Source organism: Rana temporaria, chromosome 6, assembly GCF_905171775.1.
Source record: "Rana temporaria chromosome 6, aRanTem1.1, whole genome shotgun sequence".
Taxonomy (NCBI): Eukaryota; Metazoa; Chordata; class Amphibia; order Anura; family Ranidae; genus Rana; species Rana temporaria.
Genome location: NC_053494.1, coordinates 118,563,951 through 118,590,474, shown reverse-complemented (window position 1 = coordinate 118,590,474; position 26,524 = coordinate 118,563,951). Strand labels below are relative to the sequence as shown.

General features: G+C 39.5%; 1 protein-coding gene across 7 annotated transcripts in view; it reads left to right on the top strand.

Moving 5' to 3' along the window:
* The window catches only part of RAPH1 (Ras association (RalGDS/AF-6) and pleckstrin homology domains 1), a 257,678-nt gene that overhangs the window by 139,778 nt on the left and 91,376 nt on the right, over positions 1 to 26,524 (top strand). For all 7 annotated transcript variants that reach the window (XM_040357282.1, XM_040357279.1, XM_040357283.1 and 4 more), the window contains 2 exons: positions 1,450 to 1,555; positions 4,793 to 5,307. In XM_040357282.1, coding sequence (XP_040213216.1) covers positions 1,450 to 1,555; positions 4,793 to 5,307 — 621 coding nt within the window. The remainder of the gene's footprint in view (positions 1 to 1,449; positions 1,556 to 4,792; positions 5,308 to 26,524) is intronic.

Below are 26,524 nucleotides of genomic sequence, written 5' to 3'. Positions count from 1 at the left end.
AAATATTAAAAGCCAGCAGCTACAAATACTGCAGCTGCTGACTTTTAATTTCAGCACACTTACCTGTCCTGGAGTCCAGCGCCGTCCGCAGCAGAGAACGAGCGATCGCTCGTCACTCTGTTGCCCCCACCACCATCCTCGGTGAGGGAAGCAGGAAGTGAAGCGCTCCGGCTTCACTGCCCAGTTCCCTACGGCGCATGCGCGAGTCATGCTGTGCCGTGCTGACTTGCTCCCACTGTGTTCTGGGAGCCGAGTGTTTCCCAGAACACAACGGGGGGGCGCGATCTAACGTCCTGCCCGCAGTCTACCCACAGACTGTGTGGCTGGAAGTGGGTGCAAATACCTGTCTTTTAAGAGAGGTATCTGCACCCCCTCCCCCCTGAAAGGTGTCAAATGTGACACCGGAGGGGGGGAGGGTTCCGACGAGCAGGAGGTGGAGGGTGGAGCTCCGCTTTAAGGTGAAAAATCATGAGACTTTGCAAACCCTATAAATATGTGTTTGCTAGAAAGACACTGTTTTCCCTTAAATTTACTAAGCCTGCACTAGCAGATTTGTGCAACATGTATGTGGCAATTCTAGACTCTGTATTTAGTTTGTTGCTATAGTACCTTTTTACTGAATTGTGTGGCTGTTTTCTTTTAACTTGTAACATGTGTAAAATGACTTATGTGATTCAGCCTGTCACTAGCATTGACAGTGAGTGTTTTTATTATCTTCAGTTCCCCCTGTGGCGTAGCTTTGTGGCCTGCAGATCCTGCTAGTAGATTTTTTTTTCCATTTCCTGTAATATGGTAACAATGCTGTTTGTTAGTCAGTTAAATGGCACAATTGTTTTGTCACCTTTCAGGACAGGGTAGCCTTCTAGGGATATGTCATTTTTTTTAAACAGGTTGTTGACCGCCTGCATCCTATGGTTATTTTTTAATTTGCCAATAGCTCACAAAAAAAATAAAAATAAGGTTGCACATGAATGTAAAAAATATATTATTACTTGATAAGTGTTAGGTCCCTACACATTAATCAGTTTTTCAGGTGGATTTGATCAGACGTTCATTCTCCTCTGTGGAACGACAGCTGTAAATGGACATATGTATCTGCTTACATCCAATCCGATCTGATAAAAACGGACATTTAGGGATCCTTTCCAGTGCCGTCTAGCTGCGGATTAGATAGGATGACAGTTGGCAGCAAACGGACAGGTGGTTTGTGTACATTCGACCGTCCATAGAGAAAAGCGGGCTGTGCAAGTTCTGCATAGGCAGAGCAGACACGAACAAGCCAATCCGCCTGCTGAATGGTGATCAATCGGACAGATTTCCTGCTGAGCAAGCAAGGGGTGGAGTCTGCCCCTTGAGAGAGTGGCTTTATACTTTTAAATAATTGCTTAAGGCGTTGCCTTAGTACTTCTATGTTTTATGTTAATGCTTTTTTTTTTTTTTTACATCTAGAGCTTGGATACAGAGAAGCCAGAAGAACCAGTTAAAAGATCTCCACTGCGCCAGGAGACCAATCTCGCAAATTTTTCATACCGGTTCTCTATGTACAACCTAAATGGTAAGTTATGATTTGTTATTTTTTAAAGGGGATTATTATATGATCCGTTTTATGTAAATGCCTGTTTTTAGGTTTATAAACATTTTTGTATATCTTAGTTTTATTGCATTTTTAGACAAATGGCAACCATCAAAAATGCATTGCTTGCTGGCTTAAAGAGTTAAATGTGAAAAATGTTATATGTATTTTCAAATTTTCCTGGCTGAAAAGAAATTAGAATTTTTTAGCTCTAAATATAATAAAACATTAAATATATTTTAAACACTATACATTCCTTAAATTTTTTTTGAGACAACCGGTAATCTTTAGTGAACTGGCAATGCAATCCAGGAAACATTGTATCGCTGTTTAAGTACTGTGTTTTTTGAGCCTGCTTTAGCCTAGCTTTAACTTTAAGTGTTGCTAAACCCATGACCCTGCATTCACTATATCTGGTTTCCAACAGTACACAGAACATGGAAATGCAATAGTTTTAATATAAACTTCTAAATACCTTTTTCCTATCAACCGTTAAAGTACAGAAAATGGACCAAATGAGTATAGGGTGAGGGCTGCTAGGATTTTTCTACAGTGAAGTTAGCCCAATTTTTTTATATATTGTGAAAGATAATGTTACGCCGAGTAAAATTATACCCAACATGTCACGCTTCAAAATTGCGCCCACTCGTGGAATTGCGCCCACTCGTGTCAAACTTTTACCCTTTAAAATCTCCATAGGCGACATTTAAAAAATTCTATAGGTTGCATCTTTTGAGTTACAGAGGAGGTCTAGGGCTAGAATTATTGCTCTCGCTCTAATGATCGCGGTGATACCTCACTTGTCTGGTTTGAACACTGTTTTCATATGCGGGCGCTACTCACGTATGCGTTCACTTCTGCGCGCAAGTCAAAAAGACCTCAGATCTCATATTTAGACTTAAATGCAAAAAAAAAAAAAAACATTTGTAATTTGAAAAAATATTGCTTTAAGAAGACGTTTGGACGTCACTTTCGCCCTGCTATGCTATGGGGACGGGTGGGGGCCATCTTGCCCTCACTCTTATCCCTGTCGAGCAGGAAAGGACCCGATCGGCTCCGCTAAACGGCGGAGGGCGCGGGAGAGCGAATCCGCCGCAGAGACCACCGTTATCGTTTACAGGACCGATCACTGAAGATATGGATATCTCGGTTGTGGCTGCAGCTGCTGCCATTACCGAGATATCCATCTTTAAAAACAGGACATTATATATATATATATATATATATATATATAATTTTTTTTTTATTTATACATGAGCGGGTCCTTAAGTGGTTAAGGAGCTGCGGGCAGGAGTTTTTAGGCGAGGCCGTGGCTTCGGCCTAGTCCGCCGCAATCCTGGGAAAAGGCCGCGGACTAGGCCGAAGCCGTGGCCTCGCCTAAAAAATCCTGCTCGCCGCAATCCTGGGAAAAGGCTGCGGCCTAGTCCGCGGAGCGCTGGTCCTATTGAAAAAAAATTGATTTGGTCAAAATCCTGCATCGATTTGATCTCCCAACTCGATTCAAGATTCAAATCGATTTTTTCCCCAGCCCTACTGCCATTACTAATAAAAAATAAATAAACGAATCATACATTTCATAAATCTATCCCATAGTTTTCAAAATTGTCGGTCTTTTTTTGTTAATAGCGCAAAAAATAAAAACCCCCAGAGGTGATTAAATACCACTAAAAGAAATCTCTATTTGTGGGGGGGGGAGTGTAATGCAGTGCCGTATCACAAAAAATGGCCTGGTCATGAAGGGGGGTAAACCTTACAGTGGTTAAACTAGTTCACAGTGTACACTGAAACAATTGACATGCTAATTCCAGTCTTTAAATGGACCTGGAGTTGCTTATAAAGTCAAGATGAAGTTTTGGTATACCTGTGTTGTGTAGTTTTATGCTACAATATAGTAATGGCAACTATGTGCCGAATTGTTTAGTCTTTATAGCATCTGGGAAAATCATTTACTAATCTTTCTGTGCCATGACGGAAGGATGATTAAAAATATGTTACAAACATGTTAGCAGGAAATTATTTGTGCTATACAAACAATATTCATGAATATAAAAGGAGGTGAGACAACTCACATCCTGTAATGACTCAGTGTGACTGTATATGGTAATATCTGACCACTGGTGCTGTATCCATTACATTTAACTGTGTACTGCTGGGATACCTAGGACAGTGATGGCGAACCTTTGTACCCCAGATGTTTTGGAACCACATTTCCCATGATGCTCAACTACATTGCAAAATGCATAAGCATCATGGGAAATGTAGTTCCAAAACATCTGGGGTGCCAAGGTTAGCCATCACTGACCTAGGATAATCCTGTATAAAAATATTACTCACAATGATTCTTATTTTGCTTCTTTTATTTTTTTTAATGCAGTAAGGCTAACAAAACTAAATGTATAGAATTATAAAATGCAATTTAAAAAGACAGTTATTTACAATTAAGTTTATAAACCATTTGAGAGGTGTACAGTGTACAGGACAATTCACTGCAATGGCACAATACAAATCTACTGGCAGGACATTCTGCCATTGTTGGTTCTCAATGAAGACCCATATCATTGTATATGAGTAGAACAAGCTGAATAATGCTTAATGCTTTTGTACCAGAGTGGCTGAACTATATATCTTCCCTTTCTGCTGTATACATTTTTTCTTTCAGTATAATCATTAGTGTTATCCTAACATTAAGCTCTCAGTTTTTCATTTTCTATTGCTGTTTTGCAGCCAGAACAGGACATTAAGATGTTGTCTGTTCCGTTTTCTAGTTTGTTAATCGCTCTTTACATTGCATTTTCCACAGGGTACAAAAAATACTTAAAGTACTTGTGGCATCATAGGGAAAGAAATCTTGTAACTACAGTTTAGGAAGCTGAATGTTTCCCTACCCTGCCTTACCATGTCAGGATTGCCATGTGGTTGAATTAGACTGCACACAAGTTCGTCCTGCTCCAGCTCCATAGCTATGTAGTCCTATTATGGAAAATATATATATATATATATATATATATATATATATATATATATATATATATATATATATATATATAATATATTCATTTATAAATAGTACATTTTAATATATATTGTGTATATTATAATATATTTCTGCAGTGCCCTCAAGATACACCTATTTTGGAGCTGTAACCTTATTTGACCTTAAACACTTGTTTAGGCATATGATATTCTAAATGTTATAGTTTGACACTTTTGTCTTTGTAGAAGCTCTAAATCAAGGGGATACCGTGGATTTAGACGCTCTTATGGCTGATCTCTGCTCTATTGAGCAGGAACTTAGTAGCATTGGGTCACAGTCCTCCAGGAACACCCTAAAATCTCATGAACGTAAAGCGTCTCAGAAGCCGCCTGCTGGCCGTACAAGCACCAAACAGAGCAGCTTACGGGGATTGCCTTCCTCATCTGGAAAAATAACCAAACCTTCTCATGCCAACTACTCCTTGGATGATATCACTGCTCAGCTGGAACAAGCCTCTCTAAGCATGGATGAGGCAGCACGGCAGACAGTTGTTGTGGAAGATATTAAACCAGTTGTAACCATCCATCACAGGCGAACGGCTTCAGCAGGCACAGTCAGCGATAGTGATCTTCGTTCTGTTAGTAATTCTTCCCGTTCTAGTATCACATCAGCAGCCTCCAGCATGGATTCCCTGGATATTGACAAAATGACTAGACCTCAAGAACTGGACCTGGTACAACAAAGCCAACCGATTTCTGAGGTAAGATAAATACAAAAGTGCAATTTAAAGTTTTACACAATCAAAATAAATAAATAATTATATTTAAAATTAAGGACTTTGGTTATACTCTAGATATGATGTGATTTTTGCAACAACTGAAACATATGTTCAGCATGAACACAGTTGATCATTTTCACTTTGAAGTATGAGTAAATCCTTTCCATTGATGTTGAGATGCCAATGTGTATGCAATGGCCAGCACCTCTAGTGGAGTACTAAAAAAGTATCTAATGTTAATCATATATATGACAGATTTATTGCTTAATTCACACAGTTGAAATGCGTATACATTTAGAGTTGCTAAAACCGGTGAGCACAAAATCTGGTGAAAATCTGCATATAAACCAATCCGCTTCCAGGTTTTATTGCCAAGGCTGCAGTTAGAAGCTACCATGCAGAGCTGCGCCAGATTCTGAGTGCACCTTTTTTTGGAAATCTACCTCATGTAGTTCATGAGGAATTAACATTATCGCTGTTGTAAATTCAGTAAGGAGCTAACTCAGAAAGTAATGCCAAATCTGGAAAGGGTGGAATTCTCTTACTGACGGAGGAGTGTATATCACAAGAGCACCTCACCAAAATGTAAAATCTTTTTGCAGGTAAAACCGTAGACCTGAATTTCACTGGTTAGATTACTGGAACATGTCTCTTCTTTATGCATATCCTGTCTATGCCTGGTCTTAAGTATCCATTCAGTTGTATGCCTTTGTTTAGAATGCTGTTTACCTCAAGTTTTTCATATGAATTTATTGTAGTTTTCTGTATAGGTATTTTTACTTGTAAATCTTCAAATGTACTGTGCTTCCCTGGTAACCAGGCATAAGACTGCTAATCCTTGCAAGCTCTGTATATATTCCAAGGCCAGATAACGGATTGTGTGAAACAAGAACAGAGTGCATTGGATAGTGTAGATAAAACTTATTTTAATAAATGAATGATTAGAAGATACATTTACAAGCAATGGGATGGATCATGTAGTTAACTTGCTCCTACAAAAAAAAAAAAAAAAAACAGATCACAACAACCTTTGCTACATCAGTTTCTCACTTGGCAGCCAGGTTTGGGAGAAGAAAAGTGCAATAAATGGAGAATATATGGAAGGGACGGTGGCCCCCAGGGAAAGGCAGTGAATTGATCACAAGAGTAAAGTGGTACAAGGGGCCAAAATAGTAACCCGGAAGAAGGGCCCCTCCAGTAATGTGTTTCGGGCCAAGTCCCTTCATCAGAGTCTGGTCCAAGTCATTGTAAGTGTATCTCTTCTGCTCTTGTTTCTAATTTACTCATATGTTTTACATGTGCTTAGGTTTGAAGTGATTCTAAAGGAAATTATAAAAATAACATCTCTATAGTATACTTGTGATGATTGGGGTATCAAACAACTGCGCCCGACTGATAACCCACTACTGCGCCAGATGGAAAGAAGTTAAAGCGCCTAGCTGCTGCTTAAATAGATAGTATGTGAAATAAAGGAATATATTTTGTACATAAAGTGTCAATATAAAACCACAGCGCTATGAGAATAAATTAATATTCAAATCTAGATATGCAAACACAAGTGTACAATGTGATATCACAATATTAAGTAAATAACTTATAAACTTGTAAACATGCAAAGTAAGTGAAAAAAAGTGAGAAAAAGTTCGTGACGCTACAAAATACGTAACGTATTCAAAAAAGAAAATTCATGTGACTTCAAGAGTAGTTGATCCACTTTCCAGGACTTCCACCACACCTCAGTGTTCAGTGCTCCAATCCCCCTCACAGTGGACACTCACCACAATCATATGCCTCCCACTCTCGTGTTTGGCTAACGAGCTTGTAATAAGAGTATCTCCAGGGTATCACCAATATAAATCCAAATGTTAATTCCGAGAAGTTTCCAAAGTGATAATGCAAAACAAGAGAAAAAATGCACAATAGTGTAAAAACGTAAGACCAGTTTATTAAAACACTCAAATGAACCTTCAAAAGTTGCACTCACAAATCAGAATCACAAAAACAGCTTTGTGTGATAGCAGATCACTGCACACTTCAAACTCCTTAACTGTAGATAATAGTGGTCACGGCGGACCCTCGATTAACCGAATGATCTCACCGCAATCCTTGGCACAGCACACCACCTCAAATGATAACTCCTTCACTCGATAACACAAAAACAGCTGAAAGATGGCTGCAAACACTCCTAGATGTAACTTGGAACTTCTTTTCTCTCTTTCCTTTTCAAACATGGATTAGGCCACGCCCCTTTTTTTTTTCTTGTTTCTTGTTTTGCATTATCACTTTGGAATCTTCTCGGAATTAACATTTGGATTTATATTGGTGATACCCTGGAGATACTCTTATTACAAGCTCGTTAGCCAAACACGAGAGTGGGAGGCATATGATTGTGGTGAGTGTCCACTGTGAGGGGGATTGGAGCACTGAACACTGAGGTGTGGTGGAAGTCCTGGAAAGTGGATCAACTACTCTTGAAGTCACATGAATTTTCTTTTTTGAATACGTTACGTATTTTGTAGCGTCACGAACTTTTTCTCACTTTTTTTCACTTACTTTGCATGTTTACAAGTTTATAAGTTATTTACTTAATATTGTGATATCACATTGTACACTTGTGTTTGCATATCTAGATTTGAATATTAATTTATTCTCATAGCGCTGTGGTTTTATATTGACACTTTATGTACAAAATATATTCCTTTATTTCTATAGTATACTTACCTGCTCTTTGCAATGGAATTGCACAAGCGGCCTCCGCTTTTCGGGTCTCCTGTCATTGCCCCTGGCCCTTTTTCTCTGTCCAGTGCCCTATAGGAAGCCACTTTCCATGGGGACACTTGTTCATGCTCGCTCCTGAGCCCTGCTGCTATATCCATTGACAGACCATGGCGTCGGCCCCACTCCCTCATCGCTGGCTTTGATTAACAGCAGCGGGAGCCAGTACTGACATACCCCCGCAAAGCCAGTGAGACACGGGCGGAAGTAAGGGGGGGGAGAAGAGCACAGCACTGAATCGAATGAGGAGACTCGGGTAAGTAAACGGGGGTGAGGGGCCAATACTTATTCCTTAACATTTTTTACCTTTAATGCAGGCAATTCATTAAGGTAAAATTGTATTCTTTAGAACCATTTTAAACCCTTTAACCTCTTCACTTACCAATGTAAACACTTTTACTGCATAAAAACAAAGTTGTCTTGTATGGTATATACTTACTGCAGACTTAAGTTGCATTCTGTAAATAATGGTTATAAAAATACAGATTTTTTTTTTAAGCTTTTTCCATGTAAGTTGACTGTCTGTTCTGTTAGTAAGTGTATGTTCTGTGATACAAGTTGAGTTTTGGCACTCGCTGTTTGTGCTGCAAGTGTTTTTAGACAATAACATCCTTTTAATTTCCTTGTATGAAGCATTACTTTTTTTGGAAGTGACAATGTGTTCCTTCTGCAAGTGTATTGTCAAATGACTTTTCAAAGGATGCTTTTCTTTGGCTCTTGTGCATAGTCTGACTATCTAATAAAAAATGCTGACATTCTAAAGTCCTAAGAGAATGGCTAATTGTCCGTCAATATGGACTTGAAAGTCCCTTTGACAAAAGTCGAATAAACAATTAACTTCCTTCAAGTGGGTACGTTCACATGCTTATTCAAATATTGCCCTGTTCCTGCCGGACCAGGAGAATTTTGATCAGTGTATGGCCAGCTTAAATTTTTTTAAGTCAGCAGATAAAGTATTTGTAACTGCTGATTTAAATTTTTGTTGGGGGAGACTGGAGCTTCGCTTATATATTTTAAAGGGTCACTAAAGGAATTTTTTTTTTTAGTTAAATAGCTTCCTTTACCTTACTGCAGTACTGGTTTCATGTCCTCATTGTTCGTTTTTGCTTTGAAGTTGCTGTAATTCTGCTGTGATCTCCACACTTCCTGGTTGTCTGGCTCCTTATAACCACAGTACTGGGAGCTTTTCACGGTGGTCTAAGCTGTCATTACTGTGTGTCTAAAACTTAACAGAACCAATCAGATTAATTTTAAAAACAAAACACTGCCCTGGATTTGTTTGTTTTTGTTCTGTGTGTCTCTCTAGTTCACAGGAACATGAAACAAGTTTAAAAGTGAAACTAAACTGCAGGCACATTATATGATTGATTTTTATCTATTTGTAATCATTTTGAAAAGGAATAAGTTAACTTTTATGTCTCTATACCCTGTAAACAGTCTTTTAAGCAAAAAATGTTTTTTCCTTTAGTGACCCTTTAATAAAAGGACACTTGCCTGCCTCTGGAATCCAGCAATGTCTTCACCCGAGCCAATTTTTGAGTTGTCTTTGGGTGCAGGCACTGTCATCTTCACTGAGGGAAACCAGCAGTGAAGCATTGTGCCTTCACAGCCAGCTCTCAACTGTGCACGCGCGAGGTGCGCTGTGCTTTGTGATTTGTCCTGCAATCTTCTGAGACCTGGGAAGGAGGGGGGGGGGGGGGCCGAACTTTCACTTGGATCAGTGCAGCAGCGGAGCTTTCAAAATTTGGAGGGTGGACTTCTTAATGTCTGCTTCAGTGAGACATCTGCCAATTTATGACCAGCCGTAGATATTTGTTCATGTTGTATGAATAAAATCTAGTGATGAATCCTACATTGTCACTATTATTGCAACATAACTTGAATTCATTTTGTCACATGATAAATCTGGATCACCTGTAACATTCTTCTCATCCATCATAGTGTATGACATGTGATTACCAAAGATAGTCCTACACTATACGAAACAGGCAAGAACTTCTTTAATGTTTGGTGCATGCTGGGAAAGATTTGGCAAAAATAGGAGCTTAAAAGCACAGTAAAAAAGGGTGCCCGTTTAAAGAAAGAAACACAGTAATGATAAAATATGTACTTTAAATATTTCCTAATCGATGGAACAAACCTGTTTAGTCATTTTATGCTCAGTAAAATGTTTGGCGAATAAAGTCCATTGACGAGAACAGTTAGTAAACTAATGGCACTACGTTGTACATAAGGAATATGACATTTCAGAATGCAGAAAAAAAGTCCAGTAAAACATGGCTGCTTATGATCAACAATAGGTTTTAGTGGCTTTGTAAATGTGTAAAGATGCACTTTAACGTCACCTTATAATTTATTACTAAGGTCTACAGACATGAATTAAAAGGTGAAGCCATCATATCTGCTTATCCACTTTATTAGAATAAGATGCTACTAATCGTATCGGTGATTAGCATTTGAAATGGTGGTGCTAAAGACATTGCAGTGCCATGTTGTGTGAAAGTTTAGGTGTACATTATTCTGTTACTAGATTTTATGAATACATGTGTGGAGGTAATAGAATATATGGACTTGGGACAATGGATATTGCAGAGAAAGAGCATGACGGGGCCAATTAATTTTTTTACTACTACAGTAGTATGTACTTTATAAATATATAGTTTAATACACTTCACAGGAATACCTTTTAGCAGTATGGTATAGCCCCTAGATATAGTCCAAATACATAAGGACCTTATGATAATATAACGCTTTGTACGCCACTTCAGTGTCCTCTTAACTGTTTTACAGGAAGGGTGCCAATTCACTGTAACTCATCTTGGATAGATGAGATGTCTTGGAAATTCCTGATGTTTTTTTGTACTTTATGGGCACCTACGGTCTCCTCATAATTAAAAAATGGAACAGTGACGGAATGTGTAAAGTTCCTGCCAAAACAAAATTAATCAAATCAAACAAATTGTTTACTTGCAGATCCTAGTAGTCCATTGATTCTTTCTGCCATTCGGTAAGTGCCTGCCCATGTCGTAGGTATGGGCAGACAGCTGAGGGTCTGCATGATCCAGGCACTGCATCCGGTGCTGTACAGGCTGCAGAGTAAAAAATAAATAAAACACAATGTGCAATTAGTAGTAGTAGGTTTTTTTTTTTTTTTTTGTAAATGCCAACTTTGCTTTTAAGGAAGTCCTGTTCTCAGTTTAAAAACGTGATTTTGGGAGATGTGTTGTAGTAGACTTTTCTAGAACCATGATGAAAGTATAATAATTTCTCTAGGAGGAGAGGTGTGGGTCACAATAAAAGATAATTCCCCCAAAACTTGAATTTCACATGGCAAGGAAGAAATGCTGCCCTGTACAGATCAATTCCGGTCCATGGAGCTAGGTTCTTTTGGTCCTGAACGGTTTTGGGTTCATGTTATAATAGACATACTATTTGAGCTAATTATCACTAAGGTTTAGAAGCGAGAATAAGTGTTCAGTGTTGAGGTTTTACTCAGTCTTTAGAAGGAAATGCTCAAATACCACTCAACACTTTGGAAAGGCTCCCCTAGGTTCATGACTGGCATCTGATAGCTATAAAAAAAAGAACAGATGATAAATATACAATGCCTTGAAAAAGTATTCTTACCCCTTGAAATTTTCCACATTTTGTCATGTTACAACCAAAAACCTTAATATATTTTATTGGGATTTTATGTGATGGACCAACACAAAGTGGCACATAATTGTGAAGTGGAAGGAAAATTATGAATAGTTTTCAAAATATTTTACAAAAAAATATGGGAAAAGTGTGGTGTGCATTTGTATTCAGCCCCCCTGAGTCAATACTTTGTAGAACAACCTTTATCTGCAGTTACAGCTACAAGTCTTTTTGGGGATGTCTCTCCCAGCTTTGCACATCTAAAGAGTGAAAAGTGAACAGCAATTTTTAAGTCTTGCCACAGATTCTCAAATGGATTTAGGTTTGGACTTTGACTGGGGCATTCTAACACATGAATATGCTTTGATCTAAACTATTTTAACTCTGGCTGTATATTTAGGGTCGTTGTCCTATTTGTAGGTGAACCTCCGCCCCAGTCTCAAGTCTTTTGCATACTCTAACAAGATTGCCCTATATTTGGCTCCATCCATCTTTCCATCAGCTCTGAACAGCTACCATGTCCCTTCTGAAGAAAAGCACCCCCACAACATGATTCCACCACCACCATGTTTCATGGTGGGGTTAGTGTGTTCAGGGTGATGTGAAGTGCTAGTTTTCCACCACACATAGTGTTTTTTTTTACTTTTGGACCAAAAAGTTCAATTTGGGTCTCCTCTTACCAGCGCACCTTCCCCCACATGGATTTTCACAGACTGCAAACGTGAATTTTTATGGCTTTATTTCAACAATGGCTTACTTATTGCCACTCTTCCATAAAGGCCAGCTTTGTGGAGTGCAGGACTAATGTAGACAGATTCTCCCACCCGAGCTGTCGATCTCTACAGCTACTCCAGAGTTACCATGGGCCTCTTGGCTGCATCACTGCCATGTTTTGGTAGATTTGCAGTTGTGTCATACTCTCCATTTTTGGATGATGGATTGAACAGTGCTTCTTGAGATGTTCAAAGCTTGGGATATTGTTTTATAACTTAACCCTGCTTAAAACTTCTCCACAACTTTATCCCTGACCCGTGTGGTGTGTTCCTTGGCCTTCACGATGCTGTTTGTTCACAGAGGTTCTCTAAAAAACCTCTGAGGGCTTCACAGAACAGCTGTATTTATACTGAGATTAAGTTGCACATACAGGTGGATGCTATTTACTAATTAGGTGACCTGTGAAGGCAATTGGTTCCACTAAATTTTAGTTAGGGGTATCGGTGTAAAGGGGGAATGAATATGCCACACTTTTCAGATACTTATTTGTAAAAAATAAATAAAAACATTTATCGTGTTTTTTCCACTTCACAATTGTGTGCCACTTTGTGTTGGTCTATCACATAAAAACCCAATGAAATTAATTTATGTTTTTGGTTGTAACATTTCAAGGGTTTTTTTCATTTTTTCAAGGCACTCTATTTCTGAAAACCAAGGAAGAAACCTGGAAACCAACATGTTTTTAAAAAGCTTCTTGTATGCAGGGTCATTCTTAAAGGGGTTGTAAAGGTTCGTCTTTTTTTTTCTAAATTGGTTCCTTTAAGCTCGTGCATTGCTGGTTCACTTACCTTTTCCTTCCATTTCCCTTCTAAATGTTTTTTTTCTTTGTTTGAATTTCTCACTTCGTGTTTCTCCTCAGTAAGCTTTCCAGCATCATCTGAGCGGTGGAAAGTCATTTAGAATAGCTTACTGAACAGCTTACTGAGGAGGAACAGGAAGTGAGAAATTCAGGCAAAGAAAACAAAGAACAAAAACATTTAGAAGGGAAATTGAAGGAAAATCTAAGTGAACCAACACTGCACTAGCTTAAAGCAACCTATTTAGAAATTAAAAAACAAACCTTTACAACCCCTTTAAGCATGAAGTCCTATAAAGTTGCACATGTGGTCTCGCTTTCTAAAGCTGTTTGCAAACCGTTAATGAATGTGCAGGAGAAATGACAGAAATGTCACAGGAGGAGATACTGATGGATTGCTTGCTGGGAAGAATTAACTGGACTGGAGTTAACCAAGATCAGACACAAATTCCTTATATCTAGCATCTGCAGTTTTTGATTTGCTTCCTTCTGCATATCAGCTGGGAAACCTTGCATAATAGGGGTCATTGGCTTTACTAAAACAGTATGTGCCTGTTTTATGATCTTGTGCATAACTGGGGTTTGGCACTACAGATCCACATTGTGTAACTCACTGAGCATTGGTGTCTATTGTCAAAACAAAGGTTATCGGCTTTTGCTATCGCTAGATAAAGTGGAATTAATGTAAAAAAAAAATGTATACAAGAATTTCATGGCTCTGACATTTGATTTGTGGGAGCAGCAAGGGGGGATATCAGTGGAATTAAAGTCCGGTTTTGCTTTAATGGTACATGTTTAATTAATGTGCCATTATAGTTCTCTAGTAACACTTCTCTACAGGCTTTGTATAGGAACCCATTGGCAGCACATGCAAAACGGAGTGCTAAGGGCCATGTCCCAAGCATATTTGTGGTAGTGATCTGTAGCAGCTACAGATTTGCTCTACTTATGCCTCGTTTCCACTGAGCGGAACGGTTCGGGTCGGTACAGTTTGGGACGGTTAGAATGGACCGGTCTATTCTGGTGAGCGTTTCCGCTGCAAGTCGGACCGTTGGGGGCCATACAGGGTTTAGAAAAAATGCCTAGGGTGTCCACCAATCAGTGGAATGTATTGTAGCTCCGCCCTAACCGAACCGTTCCATTTTCTATGGCCCCACATCTGAAGCAGGACCCAGAATGGTACGGTTCGGTTTTATGGCACACTTTCATAATGGAAACACCCAAAATAGTGTACCGAACCGATCCGCTCAGTGGAAACGAGGCATTAGTGTGCTTGTTGCTAGGAAGAAAACATCTGAGAAAAATAGAAGGTCTGTGTGGCAATGACTACTTTTTTTTTCTACATTTAAACCTAGTTACAGAATCTCTGGGTTCAATACCTAATCATGTTATTCAAGGCAGTTGTTTGTGAGCATGGTATGCCAGTGATTTGCATTGATAGGCATTAACAACATACACCACCAACTCTGTTGCTGGCTGCAAATCTCCATAGAAAATGAGCAACGATTTGAAGGAATCCCTGCAACAAAGTTGTTTGTGGTAAATGGCCCCATCTCTCAGCCGACTCCCAACCACGGTTCATTTATAAACCAGCCTTGATGGTTTTTATTTATTTTAAATTTTTTTTTAAATGGTTCCACAGAACCATAAATACCAATAGCATACCGTTTTTGCAAATGTTGGGTCTCATGCACACTGGTTTATTGTAAATGCTATTTCTCCTGATGGGAGAAAATCTGTATTAAAAGCTCACTTAAACTGCGTTTTTTCAAACCAGTTTAGGAGCATTTAGCAGCGTTTGGTGTTTGGGCATTTAATTACTTAATTAGCCATGTGCTGGGACACAGGGATATGCCTTTACCTATTTACTTTATCTACTTTGAGCAGTACCAAAAGCAATCAAACAGGTCGCTGCCTGTCTGTTCCTTCCTTGTCCATCTTTCTGATGGTTCATCTGATAGCTGACCTCACTAACCACTAACTTTTTACCGTTTTTGTCTGTGTTGCTTTTGGATAGTTTCTTTCATGTTCTGCCTGTTGAAAAGGTTGTCGCCAGGACAATCACGAAGGTCAAACCTCCCTAATGGAGCCCCCAATAACAAAACCTGATGAGGGTTCTAATTCTTCCCTACTCTATCCAAAAGTACAGGAAGTGGGAATAGGTGGGCAAAGTTATGGGCTATCACCTAATGGTGAGCTATCTTTTTAAAGAGCTAAACACTCTGTGCAAACTGTGTCAAGAGAGCGCCCTATAGAAACACTTTTGGTAAAATTAAAATTAATTTAAATGGTGAAAATGTAGCTTAAAACTTTGAGCAGATGAGTGGGCAGGTAGGCCAGTGAGCAGGCAGGCGGGGGAGCAAGCAGAGAGATGACATAATGGCATAACCGTAGTTCCGCCCTGACTCTGGGACACAGTCAATGGCAAGTGACAAGCTGCATCTGGTGGCAGATGTGGCAAGTGACAGCCTGAATCTGGTGGCAGGTGAGGTGGCAAGTGACCATCAACATATTGTGGCAGGCGAAAATCCACATCTGGTGGCAAGTGACAATCAACATATGGTGGCAAGTGACCATCCACATCTGGGGGCAGGCGACGCAGCAATTGACATGGTGACAAACCACATCTGGTGACAAGGGACGTGGCAGGTGATGAGACAAGTGACGAGCTGCATCTGATGGCAAGTGACCAACCTCATCTGCTCACAGCAGATGAGTCACTGGTCATTAGAATGTCAGTGCATGGCAGCTCCTAATATTCAGCACAAATCGAACACAGAATTGCATAAAAAACACATGCAGATGCATTTCCATTGAAGATTATGGACCACAAAATCAAACTTCAAAGTAGCACAAGACCCTTCCCTAAAGTCACATCTCGGCTCTGCAGCACTGATTTGAATGTGCAACATTGGAAGCATTGTTATTTCCATTGCCATTCGATTCAGTGTGCCCCAAGTCGCATCAGCTGAAGTTTCCTCATATGAGTGCTTGCTGTCAGTCACAGCAACTAGCTAATAAGGAGAGAATGAGGCTTTATTTATGTATGCTTTGTTATAGGCTCTGTCACCATAGCCCTGCACCATGTTTTAGACAGGACCAATCCTTTCTGGAACAAAAGCGGTGTACCTGCAACTAAAATAAACTACTTAATAATAGTCATAACTTTTGTCAGTTATATAATTCAGATTAATAAAAATTGTATTGTTTTTGATCTGAATAAAATGTACAGAATATTTAAATTTACCACTTGAATATGATGAATCATAGGCGTTTTGGAATCTTTTTGCATTTTGTTGCTCATTGCTGGACTCTGGAAAGTTTCCCTTTCTTCATGCTTTGAAACTTTGTTGATAGGTTTCTCTAGAGCTAGAGCAGTGGTCTCTGTTGACTGATTACATCATCTTTGTATGGGGTAATTCTTGGAAAATATGTTTCTTAGAATCCCTCACAGGGAACTGTGGTAGAGGTCTGAAGTTTCCTTTTATTTTCTTAATGAGCTTCCTGTCAGTGTTGTAAAACCCTTTGATAATTAAAGTAATAGAAACCATATGAATGTTTGTAGGGTAAAACAAAATCAATTATGGGTATTGGGTTGGGCGAGCTTGCTTTTTGTTAATGAGTTTTACACACACACACACACACACACACACACACACACACACACACACACATATAAACAGTCTTGTCAAAACTGACACATTTCATAAATTCATGTGGTTTATATATTGCATTCCTGCTGTTACGCTGGCCCTGCACACATTTTTTGCGTTCAGCCTGTAGGCTGATTGTTAAAAAACATCTACCGGATTCCCCCATCCATGCTATACAGTGCAAATATTGTATTTTGACAGCCTGCTCCACCAGCTGTCAAAATAACTGAATCGTAGCTGCACCTGACAAGTTCGACTGACAGTTTTCCACCTGTCTCCTTCAGTTTTTCAATCAAATGATGTTTCCATTGTAGATACAGTATATAGATTGTGATGTGTGTACACACACTGCATAATCAAGATTGAAACTGTCTTTATTTCCTTACTACCTTAAACAGGATTCTATTACAGCACTGTTTTGTCAAGGTCTTTCCCGTTTCAGATTTATTTTGCCTGTGGGTCAGTCAGTTTTACAAGGATTTACATTCCGAAATGTGTAAATATTTAGAAATGTACTTCCCCTGTCAGCCTTGTTTCACAACATTTCTATGCAGCTCATTGAGTTATTCCATCTTTTTTTCACCTGCAAGTGAAAAGCGTGTTGCTTGTATCATTAGTCCTGTTGGTAGGAAGACATTAAAGTGGCACTGCCACTAGAGAAGCTCTCGACAAATTCCCAAGCACCAGGTGGCGATTGCGACTAGAAATTGCTTCCTGGCGCCTGGGCTTTTGTCAACTGTCCGCATTCGCCTCCTACTTGCTGACTGCTCTATAGCCGAAAGATGGCTACAGTGCGGTTGTCTGGCTCTAGGAGGGCGTCTAGTGCTCATCTCATCAGTAAAGAAGAAAAATTACTTATTTGCAAAAATTTTTCAGGTGGAAACGTTACACTGGTGTATTGGTTCTACTTTCTACATGTTTTCCTTTTTTGATCCTGTAGTTACAGTATTACTTTTTAAGTGGACTTTACATCAAAATATAATGTATGGCTAGTTAGTAGAGCACATGCCCCGCATGTAAAAATGCTTGGAAAAACTTTAATAAAAAGACATCAGGCATAAAAATAACAATCCCTTATTGGCTAAGTGACATCACTGGCACCTAGGCAAGGATGCCAGAAGGTGGGGTGTGAGGAAAGTAACGTTTACAGTAAAATTTCTTCTAATTTACTTTTGCTTGTTAATTTTTTTTTTTTAACATGGGGGGGCTCTGTTAAATAACGGTATCTTTCATTTTGATGCATAAACAACTTCAGCCTAGATTCAAACTGAGAGCTGCATGTGCATTTCACATTACTGTGGAAATCTCATGCGATTATGTGCAGTGTGATTTTGAGCCCTTTCATTTTTGATGACTCAAATTGCATCGCATCTGTATCCAGCCACACTGGAATCGGACCGCACAGGTGTTTATACCCATGCAATCTGGTTCAGGTAAATGCACTGCGTTTGTGACCTGCTTTTGGGGTGTCATTAACGTTTAATTGACACCCGCAGCAGATGGCAGAACACATTGTGATGTGGTGCAGGAAAGGCACAGGATTCACTGCGTTTTCTGCACTGCATCCATGTGAACCAGGGCTAAGAGTTAGAGAATGTTGGTGGCTATCTCCACATTGTGCACCAATATAATTTTTACTACTCCCTTTCATCTCTGCCTTGTTCTTTCCTTTGAAAGGAGTGTAATTTTTCTTCACTTGTATAGAGAAATGAATATTCTTTTAAAGGTTAACTTCACTTTGTGGGAAAAGCAAAAAAAGTATTAATATATTGCATACAATTACTACACAAGTCACCTTACAAGTCATCTTTCCTTTTCAAACTGCAGTGCTGTAATTTTCTGTAAAATGCAATATGGCTACCTGGACACGTTCTGTACACAGATGGTGTACGGAACGCCCCCCAGAAATGATTTCCTGCTTGAGTGTTTGGCTTACATATATTCCCTGAAGTCTGCACTAAGATACAAGTCATTTTGGTTATCCTTCGTTTTTTGTGAGAATAATATCTAAATATATTCAGACCCTGAAACTTTCCTCAGAGCCCTGCAAGTGCAGAAGCTGATTGATAATTACGGAGGAGAGATGGAGGGTTTGCTTTAAGAGCATGTTAAATAAAGGCATTAGCCAATGCATCCCATTAGGCTATAAATTTAAAAGAGCGAATAGAAGTCCTGGGTGGCTTAACTCCAATGTAAAAATGCATATAAAAGCAAAGACGAAGGCCTTAAAAAAAAAAAGGTTGAGGGATCATCATCAGCATTCAGACTTTATAAAGAATGCAACAAGAAATGTAAGGGTGCAATTAGGGCGGCTAAGACAACACGAAAGGCACATAGCGGAGGAGAGCAAAAGAAATTCTTTAAGTATGTAAACAGTAAAAAAGGGAGGACGGACCATATTGGCCCCATAAAGAACGAGGAAGGACATCTGGTTACAAAGGATGGGGAGATGGTGATGGTATTGAATTGATTTTTCGTATGTCTTCGTGTGGGAATCAGGAGGCTTCAGTAACCAGAACTGCAGTGTTTATCCTCATGACACATCACAGGAAGAACCTCCATGGTTAACAGAGGGCAGACTTAAAATTAGACTTGGGAAACTTAACATTGATATATCACTGGGACAAGATGGCTTGCACCCGAATGTAATTGCCAGACCATTGTTCCTGATTTTTACTGACAGTCTACTGACTAGAATGGTACCAGCTGATTGGAGAAAAGCCAATGTAGTACCAATATTTAAAAAGGGCCTGAAATACATCCCTGGGAATTACAGACCAGCTAGCCTAAAATCAATAGTATGCAAGCTTCTGGAGGGGATAAGGGACTATATACAAGATTTTAATAATTGGCAGTAATCCGCATGGATTCATGAAGAATCGTTCTTGCCAAACCAATCTATTAACCTTCTATGAGGAGGTTAGTTGTCATCTATATAAAGGAAGGCATGGTGTATCTGGATTTTGCCAAAGCATTTGACACAGTTCCCCATAAACCTTTACTGTACAAAATAAGGTCCATTGGCTTGGACCATAGGGCGAGTACATGGATGGAAAACTGGCTACAAGGGCAAGTTCAGAAGGTGGTGATAAATGAGGAATACTTGGAATGGTCAGGGGTGGGTAGTTGGGTCCCCCCATGGTTCTGTACTGGGATCAATCCTATTTAATTTGTTCATTACCGACCTGGAGGATGGGGTAAACGGTTCAATCTATGTATTTGCGGACGTTACTAAGCGAAGCAGGGTAATAACTTCTCCGCAGGATGTGGAAAACTTGCAAAAAGATCTGAACAAATTAATGGGGTGAGCAACTACCTGGCAAATGAGGTTTAATGTAGAAAAATGTAAAATAATGCATTTGGGTGGCAAAAATATGAATGCAATCTATACACTGGGGGGAGAACCTCTGGGGTAATCGTGGATGGAAAAGGACCTGGGGGTCCTTGTAGATAGCAGCAGCTTGGCATTGCATGCCATTGCTGAGCCTAACAAAGCAAACAGGATATTGGCATGCATTAAAAAGAGGATCAACTCCAGAGATAAAATAATTCTCCCGCTCTACAAGGCTCTGGTCCGGCTACACCTATAGTATGCTGTCTAGTTCTGGGCACCAGTCCTCAGGAAGGATGTACTGGAAATGGAGTGAGTACAAAGAAGGGCAACAAAGCTAATAAAAGGTCTGGAGCATATTGGTTATGAGGAAAGGTTGCGAGCACTGAACTTATTCTCTCTGGAGAAGAGACGCTTGAGAGGGGATATGATTTCAATTTACTAATACCATACTGGTGACCCCACAATAGGGATAAACTTTTTCTCAGAAGAGAGTTTAGCAAGACACGTGGCCACTGATTAAAATTAGAAGAAAAGAGGTTTAACCTTAACCACTTAAGGACCCCTTCACGCCGATATACGTCAGCAGAATGGCACGGCTGGGCACATCAACATACCTGTACGTTGCCCTTAAATCCCAGCCGTGGGGTCGCGTGCACCAACACGGTCAGAAGCTCCGTAACCGTGGCCATGGGACTCGTGGACCCGATCGCCGCTGGAGTCCCGCTATCGGTCCCTGGAGTTGAAGAACGGGGAGAGCTGTGTGGAAACACAGCTTCACTGTTCTTCACTGTGGCGCCGTCATCGATCGTGTGTTCCCTTATATAGGGAATCGCAATCGATGATGTCACACCTACAGCCACACCCCCCTACAGTTAGAAACACAGATGAGGTCATACATAACCCCATCAGCGCCCCCTTTTGGTTAACTCCCAAACTGCAATTGTCATTTTCACAGTAAACAATGCATTTTAAATGCATTTTTTGCTGTGAAAATGACATTGGTCCCAAAAATGTGTCAAAATTGTCCGAAGTGTCCGCCATAAGGTCGCAGTCACGAAAAAAAACGCTGATCACCGCCATTAGTAGTAAAAAATGTTTTTTTTTATAAAATTGCAATAAAACTATCCCCTATTTTGTAAATGCTATAAATTTTGCGCAAACCAACCGATAAACGCTTATTGCGATTTATTTTTTATTTTTTACCAAAAATAGGTAGAAGAATACGTATCGGCCTAAACTTTTTTTTATATATTTTTGGGGGATATTTATTATAGCAAAAAGTAAAAAATATTGCATTTTTTTCAAAATTGTCGCTCTATTTTTGTTTATAGCGCAAAAAATAAAAACCGCAGAGGTGATCAAATACTACCAAAAGAAAGCTCTATTTGTGGGAAAAAAAGGACGCCAATTTTGTTTGGGAGCCACGTCGCACGACCGCGCAATTGTCAGTTAAAGCGACGCAGTTCCGAATCGCAAAAACTGTCCGGGTCCTTTTAGCTGCCTAAAGGTCCGGGTCTTAAGTGGTTAAACTGCATAGAGGGTTCTTTACTGTAAGAGCGGCAAGCTTGTGGAATTCCCTTCCATAGGCAGTGGTCTCAGCGGGGAGCACCTGATCGTCCACAACATATAGGAATATACAATGTAATACTGACATATCGCACATATGGTTTGGACTTATGTCTTTTTTATTAACCCCATCTACTATGTAACCATGTAACTTATGTAATTACAAAGTCTCTTCCATTCACATGCACACGGACACAGACAAACAGATACTCAAAAGGAATCTGCAGCAAACCTCAAAATCCTAACTAGTAAGTGCTAACAGGATTCTATTTCGATTTCCCTGCTGCCGGGCTTTTTTATTCTGACTGTCACTATCACGTGCTGTGAAAATACCCCAACAATGCCTGTGGCTGATTGGCTGCAAGCGTTGTTTGGCTGATAATTTTCAACCTGGCTCTTAAAACAAAAGTCGGCCAGCTTGAGTCTGAGAAAATCTGTGAAATATCTCTACTCTTTCTAATATGCAAATGTTGTCAAATTTGATCCAGTGCAAAAGTATTGAAAAACAATCTAGAAATGCTTTCTGAAAATCCTGCTTAAGGACAGCTTTTCAGAAGTCCAGTTTGACCATAATTACTAAATGAATCCTAAATTGTTGTCATTCAGAGCACATTTCGCTTCACGCTGCCTTTCATTTACCAGGACAACACACTGTAGCACCCTGGTATGTGCAGACGCTAGACATCATTGCATATGCAAAAACTGCTTTTCATGTGGAAACATTTAAATAAAATTACAATTTGCAGCATTAAATTGGAACTACAATAAAATTCTTTCACTGATTAACGGGGGGAGGGGGCAGTTACACCAGCACACATTATTAGGTGCCTAAGACAGAAACATAGATGTCATTTAATTAACATACTGAGTCTACTAGTTTAAAGTGGATATTCCCCCTGTTCCCAGACCAAGTTACTAGTTACCATGGCAACAGATGATTTTTAACACTTAAACATTTATTAAAACAATCAAGTGATCCTTTTGGGATTATGTATTTAGACTTCGATAACACTCCTGGAGACCTGCTTCTTTGAGATGGATCCAAACCGTAACCTTGGTGGGGCTTATAAAATCTGCTTGTTATCGATTATGTAAGAGAAATGTCTGTCTTGTCTTTTTTTTTTTTTTTTCATGATGCCTTAAAGCTGAACTAAACCCATCAATTTTAATGGTTCCAAAAAACTGTTACATAACCGCCATGCTGGGAATGCTGTCGCATGTGATTGTGCTCTTAACCAAACTGTCAAACCATCAAATGACTGGTGTCATAATTGATCACATGTGCAGCACCATGACAGTTGCAGATCAAACCGAGGCCGAGGTGGCAACAATTTTGCCTTTTAGTTTTGCCCTTAGCAAGTGAAATGCATGCTCAGCTAGATTGAGATCAGTTAATTGTAGAATATTCCACTTCTTTTCCTTCAAAAGCTCCTGGGTTGCTTTTGCAGTGTGTTTTGGATCATTGTCCATCTGTGTTGTGAAGCACTGTCCAATCAACTCTGCTGAATCTAAGCTGACAGTATATCTCTAAACACTGCTGAATTAATCCGGCTGCTTCAATCACATCATCAATAAACACCAATAACCCTGTGCCACTGGAAGCCATGCATGCCCATGCTATCACTCTGCCTCCACCATGTTTTACAGATGACATTATGTGCTTTGGATCATGAGCTGTTCCAAGTCTTTTCCGCGCTTTTTTTTCTTCCCGTTATTCTGGTACAGATTAATCTTAGTTTCATCCATCCAACGAATGCTTTTCCAGAGCTGGTCTGGATTTTTTAGATGTTTTTTTTTTGGCTAATCTGGCTTTTCTATTCTTCAGGCTTTTGAATTGTTTGCACCTTGTGGTAAACCCTCTGTATTTGCTCTTGTGAAGTCTTCTCTTGATTGTAGACTTTGACAATGATACACCCACCTCTTGGAGAGTGTCCTTCACTTGTCTGAATGTTGTGAATAGGTTTTTATTTACCATAGAGATGATCTTGCGATCATCTACTACTGTTGTCTTCTTTGGGCGTCCAGGCCTCTTTATGTTGCTGAGCTCACCAGTGCATCTTTCTTTCCTCAGAATGTACCAAACCCTTGATTTGTCCACTCCTAATGTTACTGCTATCTCTCTGATGGATTTGTTTTGTTTTTTTAAGCCTTACAATGGCCTGTTCCACTTGCATGGACAGCTCCTTTGAACGCATGATGTAGGTTCACAGCAAAAGAATCCAAATGCAATTACCACACTGAGAATTAACTCCAGACATTTTACCTGCTTAATTGATGAAGAAATAACAAAGGAGTAGCCCACACCTGGCCATGAAACTGCCATTGATTCAATTGTCCAATTACATTTGGTCCCTTGAAAAAATGGGGGATGGCTATTAAGAACTGCAATTCTTAAACCCCTTCCTCCGATTTGGATGTACATACCCTCAAATTAAACCTGAGTGTGCACTTTGAGCCCATATCCATTATGACTGTAGCTTGAATATGTTTTGGTAAATACCTGAAAAAACTAAAAATTGTTTGTGTCCAAATATATATATATGGACCCAACGGTGTGTGTGTGTAATATATACATACAGTTAGGTCCATAGATATTTGGACACAAGGTTTTGGAAAACCACACACATTGCTAACATTATATTGAACTGATCTTTTTTTTATGCATCCAAAATATTACACATTCCCTTTATTGCTGATTACCAGAATTTTTTTTTAAGGATCCCTATCATAAGCAAGATGTTTTCTCATGACAAAGTTACACGTGTCTAACCATCTTTTCTTAACCCATATATATAGTGCAGTGCAACTAGCAACAAACTAACAAAATCATTAGTAAATATGTGTAAATGGCAGTTATAACAATTATGTATCCAAAAAACAATACTTACTAATCACAAATATAACTATGAAAGGGAGTCCAAAAATATTCCGTAATTAAGAGCAAATAATTCCATGAACAGTTCATTGTGCTAATGTTCAAATAAAAATTGACAATATGCCACACGTTTCGTCCTGGCCATGGACTTCATCAGTCTGATAAAGGCCATGCCCAGGACGATACATATTTGGGAATAGGAACCAGACCCTTGGTTAATCATTTTTCAGTCACCACCACTCATTTCGAAGCATTCTGGGGTTAGGCTATATGTTTGACACGCTAGCACAGCTTAGTGCCTTTCTATGTGAGTGTTTTTTCTGTAGTTTCTTTGATATTAAAGCGTTTACAGAAAGTACTAGATGGCCTTTATTTTTTTACATATACCGCTGACCCAGAGTACGCATCATTGGAAGGAGGTGTTGGAGATTAAGAGTGGCGTACACACCTGATTATTAGGGGTGTTGAATATAATCGTTGCATCGATGCATCGCGATTCGGGGGCCCCCGATTCGGCATCGATGCATGTGACCCCAATAATCGATGTCGGGTGACGTCATCCCGACTTGCCCCCGCCCCTCCCGGGAGAGCGCTCCGAGCGCGTCTAATAAAATACCCATTTTGCAATACATGCTGCTATAATACACTATATGGCCACTGCTGCATGTACTTTTTAAAATATACAGCGTTTTATACTTATATTGCTGTCTGTATTCCTCTCATGTTAGCTCCGGCCCGCCTCTCACCTCCTACGTCTCAGCCCTGCCCGCCTCTCTTCTCATCTGATAGCTATAGTACAGTCGGTGGGCGGGGCTGAGAACTCCCACTGAAGTCGGGAAAGAGGAGAACGAGTGGTGAGAGGCGGGCCGGACAGGACAGAGTCACATGTGCGGAAATACAGAGAGCAGCACACACACAGAAACAAAGGTATGAGAAGCTGACTGTATATATTTAAAACAGCACATGCAGCAGTGGCCATTAAATGGTTTAGAACGGCATGTATTGCAAATAGGGGATTCTTAATTACAGCAGTATTCTTTCTCCTCCTCCATGTGCTCTATGCTGACATTTCTCCGGTGTCCTAAGTTTGCACATTCCATTGTGTTAACTCCTAGTGTGCTGGAATGTGCGAACTTGGGAATCCAGGGAAATTTCAACACAGAAAAAACGTTTTCTAGTAGAAAAAAACACTGCGCAGAATACAGAAAAAGTGCTGCCAGGTACCAAAAATTATAGATACAAATTTAAAGCTAAGTGAAAAAAAGGGGAGGTACAGCGCAAAAAACTAATGTAAAAATTGAAAACCTGCACATGAGGCGCAGGTTGATATGTTAGTGGTAATGAATTGATGACACTAGAAAAAACAAATATATATAATCAATGGTTATTGGATGTAACATATGAAGGATAAACCCAATAATTATGACATATAGCTGGGAAATCTTCAGATAGTGCAAGAAAAAATTCTCTCAACAATACGTGCCAAAAGATGAAAAACAATCAAAGAAATCCAAATAAATATGGTGACGTATGAGTGGGTGAAAAAAATCCACAAATAATGATCAAGTGAAAAGCTGTTGAATTATGGGTTTATCTTTCATATGTTACATCCAATAACTATTGATTATATATATGATTATACCATTGATTATATACTGGCAACATAATTCAACAGCTTTTCACTTGATCATTATTTGTGGATTTTTTTCACCCACTCATACGTCACCATATTTATTTGGATTTCTTTGATTGATTTCATCTTTTGGCACGTATTGTTGAGAGAATTT